The sequence below is a fragment of the Rhea americana genome, unplaced genomic scaffold, assembly GCF_003343005.1.
Source record: "Rhea americana isolate MKP2758 unplaced genomic scaffold, rheAme1 scaffold_238, whole genome shotgun sequence".
Lineage (NCBI taxonomy): Eukaryota > Metazoa > Chordata > Aves > Rheiformes > Rheidae > Rhea > Rhea americana.
In genome coordinates, this window is record NW_028186355.1 from 84,106 (window position 1) to 93,998 (window position 9,893).

Here is a 9,893-nt window from a genome sequence, read left to right on the forward strand (position 1 = left end):
ACATACTTGGAAGGTGAAATTTGAAACAAGCATCATGCTCTTTTTTATACTGTTCTTTTAAGATATTCTGTTGTTAACATGTTTCCTGTAGACATCAAGGAGCAAATAAGTGTAACGGAAAGTTCTGTAGCAAATGTGTGAGGTGTCTGGGAGAAGTAGAAAGCAAAAAAAGAGTGAACATCAGAACATGCTTCCAGACAGTGAAGTCTATCAAAAAGTCTTCACAAGCATTTGAGATCAGACTTAATTTTTCCAAGCCATAGTTCTGTACTTTTTCTGATTTGCACTGAGTGTAATGTTAAGAAAATCAAACTGGAAGACATTCCCCTGTCATCTTCTCTGCCTCAAAGGTGGCTAATGTCTTTCTAATATTTCTTCTCTTGTTTTTGTTTTCAAGGAAACACTAAAACAATTTCCCAGAAAACAACATACCATGGATGTCTGGGTCAAATGGATAGCAATCTCAGTGCTGGTCACTATGGACTGTGGCCAGTTACTGAAGCAGGCAAAGGCCCCTCTGCTTCTCCACAAGCCTTTCATCGTTGTCTGGAATGCACCCACTGAACAGTGCAGGCTGCGGTACAAAGTGGACCTGGATCTCAGTATTTTTGACATTGCATCAAACACCAATGAGACGCTGAGTGGATCGAATGTGACAATCTTTTATCACACTCATTTGGGACACTATCCCTATTACTCAGATAATGGAGATCCTGTGAATGGAGGTGTGCCACAAAATGAAAGTCTTATCAAACATCTTAATAAAGCAAAGGCTGACATTGACTATTCCATACCCATGAAGAAATTCCAAGGACTTGCAGTCATTGACTGGGAAAACTGGAGACCCCAGTGGGATAGGAACTGGGGCAATAAAACCATTTATAGAAATAAATCTCTTGAGATGGTTAGGAGACGGCACCCTCAGTGGTCAGAGGACAAAATTAGGAAAGTAGCTAAAGAGGAATTTGAAAACGCTGGGAAGAGCTTTATGAACAACACTATCCTTCTGGCTGAACATATGAGACCAAACGGTTTGTGGGGTTACTATCTTTACCCGGACTGCTACAATTACGATTACAAAGAACACCCGGAAACATACACAGGAAAATGCCCGGCCATTGAATCTTCCCGTAATGATCTCCTGCTTTGGCTGTGGAAAGAAAGCACTGCTCTCTACCCTTCCATATATCTGGATTATATATTGAAGTCAAGTCCAAATGCACTAAAATTTGTTCACTATCGGGTTAAAGAGGCAATACGTATTGCCTCAATTGCTAGAAAAGACTACGTTTTGCCTGTTTTTGTTTACTCCAGACCATTTTATGCCTATACTTTTCATGTTTTAACAGAGGTAAGAAGACAGACTTCTTTAAAATCTAGAGGTTATAGATAGCCACTTAGAAAAAGTACTTTCTGAAAGTACTGTATAAAAGCATGTATACATTTATATTTCGTATGTAAGGCTGTCTCTCTAAAAGAAAGTATTAGTCATAACACAAAACACTACATCTTTCAATAGTCAATCCTACAGTGTTTTGATCTATTTCTTTAGAGTAATATTGTATATTTTTAATGAGAATCGCTTATAGAGAAACTGTAAAGAAATTGCTTCTTTAAGTAATTCATTCCAATGTTTCAACCTTTAAAACAGCTTGTTGAATGAAGCTGACAAATTTTTGTGAAGATAGAAAATGAATAGTATAATGGAAAGATAAACTTTCATGAGAAAAGATCTTTCAGGATTTTTGTTTCCTTCTCCAAAGGGAAATTCATTCAGTATAGAAATAAACTAATCAAATAAACTAGTTTGGCCTGGAGCACCTAACTCCTGCGTGGTAAGCATTGGCCATCTAGTGTTTCAGAGGTACAACACATTCAAATATCTTCACGATCCAACATTTGGTACTAACACCTTTGAATCTTTTAAATTAGGAAACCAAGTGTTTGAATGATAGAATTGTCTTTCAACTAATGATAGAGTACGATATATATATATATACATATCAGTGGTCAAGCTATATTCATACAAATCCTGAATGAAACAGAAAATGGGAAAGAAGAGGTAAAGAAAGAAGGTGCAGATTCAGTTTGCAAGCCACAGACTGCTTCAGCCTGGAGATGGGAGTAGGGGTGTTGTGGTACATCCCTGCCAGCCTGTGAAGTGTTTCAAACTGCTCCTGAAATCAAATGATTTTTAGCAAATGGAGACTCTTTGCAGCTGTTTTCTGTGTAGTATGGGTAGGGAAGGGAAAGGAAACCGCAGGTCCCAGCTGCCTCAGAAACCATGTACAAGTAGGCAAAGMCAGATCGCACTGAAGGCAAGGGGAGCTGCTAGTGTCAGTGCATGCAGGATTTCACCTAAGGTGCCGTTCTTATGAACTCAAAGCAGAAGAATATGAAATAAATCGGTAGTTTGGAGTTGTAGGCTAAAATTATATGTTCTTCATAAAATAAGTCAATCCCTTGATTAGTATAAAAATACCATGAATATTATTGAAAGCTGTGAAAACTGTTACCAGTTGTACCAAAGTTCAAAATCTGTGGTAATGTAATGTTACTGTTTTACCTTAAGCAATTTTCTGAGAAGTACAGTGGCAATTTGAAACAATATTCCTCATAAGTTTTTCAATTGTATATAGCCATTTACTTTTAGATGCCTTAAAAATCACTTTGCAACTCGCCACCAGGGGAGAGCCAGAAAATCATCCTTGGGTAATGCTCCAATATATATTTTCTAATAAGTAGTACCCAGTTCCACTGACATTCCTGGAGACAGAGCTTGCTGTGTCTCCAGAGTATGGATACAGTCTGTAAGAAGAGCTTGGGGACTGCCAGAAACTGGTAGGGTTGCACTTGAGAATACTTTAAATAGAAATGATCAGGAAATTATTGTTCCTGTTTTCTTGCATAGCCATGAAGTCATGAAGATATTTTAAGTATGCTTTTGTGCAGTCAGATTTGCACAGTAGACTGGAGTTTCCTATTTGAACCATGCGATGCCCCCAGGTGAAGCTCACAAACCTACAAATAAAGTGTGAAACCTCTGAGCTCTGGAAACAATTTGCATGAAAGAGACATGAAAAGATGCCAGGCATCCAAGCTAAAGAATCACAGACAAACCGGGATACTGAGTTAAAAGCCATTTGAACTCTGACAAACTGGGACAGGAGAACTGCTCTCCTGCTCCCTGGAGTTGTACAAGAGTTATGCCACTACGGTCTAGTAGGAATAATTGCTGACACATTCAAGCCTTGTATGAAGCCCTTATGCATATGTCAGGAAAGATGCAAATATCACAATGGAAGAAAATAAATTGAAACCGTGGTTGTGAGTCAGAGTCATTGAGGAAGAGACACAGGCCTAGCTAGCACACCTACAGAAAGACAAAAGGCATAGGCGCAAAACTCATGTGATGGCTATGTTTGCTCTACATTTCACTCTCACCTCATTTGGAAATCAGGGGAGTCRTTCACAAGGTATCTCAAAAATTAATCTAAACCATTTATAAATAATGAATTGGGATCGCAATCACTATGAAAGATTTCTGTATCTGTTAAAAGTGCACATAAGCAGTTTGCTGTCTATAGAATATTTAGAAATCAATTTCCTTAACAATTCACTGTTGACTACGTGGGAGGGGTAGGTTGCACAGTAGCATCTGTGCTTCCTGACTAGATGACTGAAGTCACTAATAAAGCAAGACGACAACTGACAAATAATGAATAATGGATATCAGCTCCTTTCACTCACATGCAGATACTCCTTTCTGAATCCAGGGTGTGCATGTGTACAGAGGCCATTCCCTGCAGCCAAACCAGGCTTGCACTAGTAATACTGTATAAAGAAAAAGTATGTCTGAAACTAATGACTGTTCAAAATGTGAAGGCAAGATTACAGGAATAATTCTTTTCCTTTTCTGCAGCATGTGACCTGGACTGACTGTTCTGTTTCCTCTCATGCTCATAAACTGGAACAGCTTAGCTCACCTCCTATTTTTTTAGTATACAGTGCAGTTGCTTGGCTGACCAAAATATGGAGAAGTACTGATGGGAAATAGAGCGTCCTTCTCTGTGTCAAGTCAGCTGCCTTCTAGGATATAGCCCAGGATAGTCTAGAGAGTCTTTGGTTGTACATTGCCCTGAAAAGCTGGAACAAGAATTAGCATCAGAAGGGAACAGGCTTTCTTGAAATATTTATCACTCATACAAACACCAGACACCAGGGTGGAAGCTAACSCAGAAATTTGTCTCTTTAGCACAGGCATGTAACATGAATGCCAGAGGATCTGATACAAATAGTGAAATAGGATTTCCCACCCAGAAAAAATGCCAATATGACCATATTTAAAATGATATCTACATTTTCTATAAACTCATATTTTCTGCATGTGACTCCACAGGGATTACAAGCAAGAATACCTGCTTAGCAGTCCATCTGTTTGTCTACTTACGTTTATATGGAAGAGCCATGCCAGTGCTCCCCCTATTAGTGCTAAACTCTTCCTCACTAGTCTGTAAGGAAGACTCTAGGTTCAGCTCTGAAGATAGGATCATTGCAAAAGTGACATAAGTGTCTGAGGCCTCTCTTGGAGCTTACTCAAGGTTTCAGGGAGGCACCTCCCTGTCTCTGCTTCTAAGCTGCATCTCTCAGAAGTTAAGAGGGACACTTGCATTTCTTTCTTTCTTTCTTCCCCCCCCCCCAAATAAAAAATCCACATGAGGTATGAGGCTTTTAATTTTAGCCATGAYTGTGGCAGAAAAGAGTGATGATCATGACTTCCTTGTTATGCAACGGTCTAGCAATCAGACTGCTGATCTCTGATGTGGGAGCTCTCAGTTCAGTTCTCTCCTTAGACTGTTGAGGCTGAAATCCAGGTCTGTCATTTGCTTAAAAATGCYCTACTTGCTAGTGGTTATTCAAGTATATTGGTGTATAGGTGGAAGACAGGAGGAGTATTCCCTTTCCCCTTTTCAGCCTATGTTGGACATCAGAAAAGGGTTAGGGAATTAGTAGACCAAAAAGAATGAGAGTGCAAGAGAGTGAACGAATGAGATGGTACAACCTTACGTTCATAGGCTGTACAGGGAAGAGCCCTTCCATACTAAAGGTTTTTGAAGTACTTAAAATGAGTCAGTCATTCAGTAAAAGACAAAACCTTGCCTAGACAGATAAAAATCTGTCTTCCTTCCTTGCAAGCAAGTCCCCTAATCAATAAGTTGAATTAATCATAACCTTTAGAATTAAGTTCACATGTTTCCTTTGCTCTCTTTTGAATCTTTCATTATATGGTGCAGAGTGAAATGGCATCTGAAAGAAAAAACCTCTCTAAGGGCTGCCTGTAACCTCACGGTGAAGTTAACCCCCACATAGTGGGAGGTGACATATATCTTAAGCATGAGTGAAGAGTGGAAAGTACCACCCATGTCTTTCTAATTCTTCCTGAATGAGGATTCTCACCAGCAGACCCTCATATTAACAWATAAGAGAAGAGGAAAAGTAAAGAGAAGAGAGAGTGTTTAAATGAAATTCCATACAATTTTTTTGAATGGAGCTGCTGTTTTCTGAAGCATCTAACACCTRTGTAGAGGCAATGGCTATCCTTTGAGTATCCCCAGGGAAAAGTGCCTTCCAATCAAACRCCAAGTTTTTGATTCTGGTGTTAATGAGAAAAAGATGCTGAGTTTCTCAGTATTGACAAGGTAATGATCCTACATGTGCACAGAAATGGAAGCTTAGGTCATTAGGAAACTTCAGTTGTGAAAATATCACTCTGCTTACAGAATTTACACATATGGAGGATTAGAGTAACTTTAAGGATATGCTTTTGAATTTAAGTATCTTAATTCCATATAAATCACACATGAAGTGCCAGAATCCCTTTGTGGATCTGGATCTGAACAATTTTTCCAAGTAACAAGAGGAATTTGTGGAAGRTGAGGGTATAGAGCCTGGATTCCACAGGATAATAGAATCACAGAATAGTTGGGGTTGGAAGGGACCTCTGGAGATCATCTGGTCCAACTCTCTGTTCAGGAAAAGTCTGCTAGAGCAGGTTGCTTGGCACAATGTYTAGTTGATTTTTGATTATATACAAGGAYGGAGACTCTGTAACCTCTCTAGGTARCCTGTTCCAATGTTCAGCCATCCTCATAGTGAAAAAGYGTTTTCTTATGTTCAAGTGGAATTTCCTGTGTTTCAGTTTGTGATCGCTGTCTCTTGTTGTGTCCACTGTCATTTGTACTGACTTCTGGTCAAGAACTTTAACTGCTGAAGGATATCGTTTACAAAATCTTTATTTTGTGTTTCCCAGACCTTAGTTCAGTCAACCATGCCAAATATCTATTGATTCTTTAGTTTTTATGAGTGAAAAAAATTCATTAATTTGTTAATGAGATCCAAACTGTGCTAGTACAAGGCTAGAATCATAGTCTAGCCTTTGTGTATGGATAATCTTTATAAAGTGCATGAAGATGAGAAGGGTTTAGGATCACTCTTTACCAAGAGGTCAGGTTATATTTCACATTCTCTTAATATTTGATACTTTGATCTTTAAATCATACTTTTTTTTTTCCTTTTTTTTTTTTACCAAATTGAATCCCGTGGGGAAAAAATCACTATTTCCCACATAAAAGTAACACATGCAGCAGACAGTATTGTCCTTTTATAAGGGCACTGAACTATAGAGTAATGGCATTCTCTCAAAGACTGCTTGGATAATGATTATCAGCATGARCTTCAGGTGAAACCATTTCTAACTTGTAACACTCTAACCCCTCTTTAATATCTAGTAGGTAAGCTCTACTCTGTTCAAACTCCTACACTAGGTTTTCCTACACTATTTGGTCTCACCTTCAGTAAAGAGTCAAAATTACTGCTCACTGTGACTTTTCTGYAATTGTTTTTCAGCCTTCAGCACAATCTCCTTTTCCCAACATATTTATTTATGTCTTCTTTTATAGCTCTTCAACCATAAATATTTCAGGAATAGGAATTCTTACTATGCATCAGTAAATCAAAARGCACACTTACACACTGAAATAAATTATTTATTAATAATAAATAACAATAATAAAATAGTCCATTCATTCTGTTAATCCAAATTTCTTTGACTTCCATACTCTGGTAATTTGGTTTTTATTTTGGATTGTTTTCTCCTAAGAAGAGATGACAAGACTGAACCAAAGAGCATCACTAACTTTTTAGGGAAGTTTGCTGGTTCTTCATCTAATTAAGAAAAAWTACTGAATCTGTCATTACAAATAATGATCAGGAGCTACTTGTTAAACATTTATTGTAGATAGGATTGATCATGCCTTAAAATATGGGGATGGWCTTGAAGATACTTCCTCCATATTTTATAAGATTTAATTGCATTTCTCCTGACAAAGTATTCRCTGTCTCACCATTCCATTCTTACTCCTCCAGTTTGTCTAGAAAGAATCCTTGTGACTTTATAATAATGTTTTTATTAGTAGTTCTGCTCCTGAACAAAAAACTATGCAGGCCTTCCAAYAGAAGAACCTTAATCTGAGGAGTGATTTTATTGTGAATACTATGCTGCAGGGACCAGTGTTTTCTCTAGGGAGAAAAGAAAAGCAGTGCCTAGATGCCTGGATCCTAGAGYTTTTTATTTTTATATCTGTGATTTTCTGATGTCAATTTTGGCCTTTTCCTTTTTCAGACTGATCTGGTGAATACCATTGGTGAGAGTGCTGCCTTGGGAGCGGCTGGAGTTGTTCTTTGGGGGAGTATGCAATATGCCAGCTCAAAGGTAAGTGATGTTGGTTTATTATTATTTAGGAATAACCTCAACAGTTCTTCTCTACCCCCACCTAGTCTGTGCCTTAGTTACAGCCAGAAGTCTCATTCTTGCACAGCAGAAAGAATGGAGCTTGGTGAGCTGGGGAGTGCTCTACTGGGTCTAAGTAGAAACCGTGTTGAAATGACAGATGGAGAATAATGTAATTCAGGAAAAGGCTTGCTTTCTCCTCTTCCTCTCCTCAAGTGTTCATAAATAATTCATCTGTAAGTGATGGAGAGGGCAAGTGTCCCAGTACTGCTGGAATTGCTCCAGACATTAAGCATATTTTTAAATCAAGTAGTGTGTGTTTTCGTAGGAGGCACAGCAGGCTGGCTTATGCTCCTGTGGGAAGAGCATCCTTCTTGAACCTGGAAGAGACTTTGGTGCCCTCTCTACTTTTGATGCAATCTGTCTTCGTCCTGCTGAAGTCGCTGGCAAAGCACCATCTACTTCAGCACAGGAAGAGGAAAACCAGAACTGGAGCAACAGCCAGAGGATTTCAGAGCTTTTTAGCCACAGTTGCAACAATTTCTATGCCAGTCTTCAAAAAAGATGCAGCTGCCAATAGATTGAAGGAGTTAGGGCATTCAGGATCAAAGCTGTGATGTATATGTTTTAAAGCCTATTCGTGGCACATTGCTCCTTTTCGACAGCTAACAGAAATCTCTACTTAAGAAACTAGTTAGTCTTAGATTAACATACAGACAATCTTTCTCTTTACTAGGACACACCACCTTCGCTCAAATCACTCTAAAACACTGCATATTGTTACTATGCACCCAAACAATATAATAAAAGTTAGTATTTTGCTAATCTTTCTTACACATGGAAATAATCTCATTTAAACCAATAGATTATTCCAGTGTGTAAACAAGTAAACAAGATTTACCTTAATATCTTACTTCAGCCCCAAACAGTTGTGTACTAGTATTTTACGAAACATATGGAATTTGGCTATAATGTTAGCTACTGAATAATTTGTCACAATCTTTTATTTTTTACAGGAGAGTTGTTCAACTGTGAAACAATATATTGATGGCCCTTTAGGGCATTATGTCATTAATGTGACTTCTGCAGCCAAACTCTGCAGCAAAGTCCTGTGCAGGAAGAATGGAAGATGTATCCGCAAAAACAGTGACTCCTCTGCTTACCTCCATTTGTCACCCCATAGTTTTAAGATTCAAGTCCGTCACTCTGAGATCGGCCCAAGATTCCAAGTGACTGGAAAACTGAGCCTGAAAAACATAGAAGTCATGAGGCAGCGATTCATGTGTCAGTGTTACCAAGGCTGGACAGGAATATTTTGTGAACTGCCTGACCGAAGGCTAACGGAGCACTGGGTTCACTTTGTGTTCAGTAGATCAAGAAAACAGAAGCTTTGTATCTTCCTCTTAGGAGCCACGCAGCTTTTTCTCCTTTATACTGCACACTAAATTTTTCTGAACCAGTGCAAGTAAATCAGACATGGTACCGCTAAGACTTATGTTCTTTAGAAAGTTTGTATTACAAAGGAAAATAGTATTACTGATTAAATATTTTTATTCTGTTTTGCTTATARTCCCAGTTCTTCTGGAATTGTTCCAGATATTAAGTGTATTTTTAAAGAACCCCTTCTATTTTTGGAGCAGCTCCTTTACTGTTAGCTCAGTTTTTACTTGTGCCTTAAATAAATAAAACTTTTACTGCTACAATGGAAGTTTTACCTGAGTAAAAAAAGTTGAAGAAAACTGTAAAAGGATTCATCTATGTAGTAGCCGCATAGGACCCAGAGCCTCTTGTTTTAGGACTGGGTGACTTAACACATGGTGATGAGGAGATTTTTCATGTGGACCAGACATCTGTCTGTTTGCTACAGCTCCTGCTGAAATCCAGTGGAGCATTTTGTGTGAGCAGCCGCAGTGTCCACATCCACATCCACTACAAGTTATTGATTTCACTGCTTCCCTACAAGCCTCCACAGAGGAAAATGTGAAAAGTGCAAGAATTACRCTTTGGTGAATATACTTAAAATATGTATATTTCAGTATTTCACTTCCTGAAGTTGATTTGGGTTTCTTCTGGAGGCATCAGTATTGTCAATGATATTTTTTGT

The 9,893-nt window shown here is 38.4% G+C and overlaps 1 protein-coding gene across 1 annotated transcript; it reads left to right on the forward strand.

Moving 5' to 3' along the window:
• Positions 1 to 433: 433 nt before the first annotated feature.
• Positions 434 to 9,234, forward strand: LOC146595131 (hyaluronidase Ccc Hy-1-like). The gene is made up of 3 exons (XM_085306341.1): positions 434 to 1,351; positions 7,682 to 7,771; positions 8,806 to 9,234. Exons 1-3 carry the CDS (start codon positions 434 to 436, stop codon positions 9,232 to 9,234), a joined length of 1,437 nt encoding a protein of 478 aa, XP_085162467.1.
• Positions 9,235 to 9,893: the final 659 nt, after the last annotated feature.

Excerpts from the sequence above, each read along its gene's own strand:
- LOC146595131 (XM_085306341.1), top strand. The coding sequence starts at position 434 with ATGGATGTCTGGGTCAAATGGATAGCAATCTCAGTGCTGGTCACTATG. Across the intron at positions 1,352-7,681 it reads CTTTTCATGTTTTAACAGAG|ACTGATCTGGTGAATACCAT; the intron begins GTAAGAAGACAG and ends TTCCTTTTTCAG. Across the intron at positions 7,772-8,805 it reads TGCAATATGCCAGCTCAAAG|GAGAGTTGTTCAACTGTGAA; the intron begins GTAAGTGATGTT and ends TATTTTTTACAG.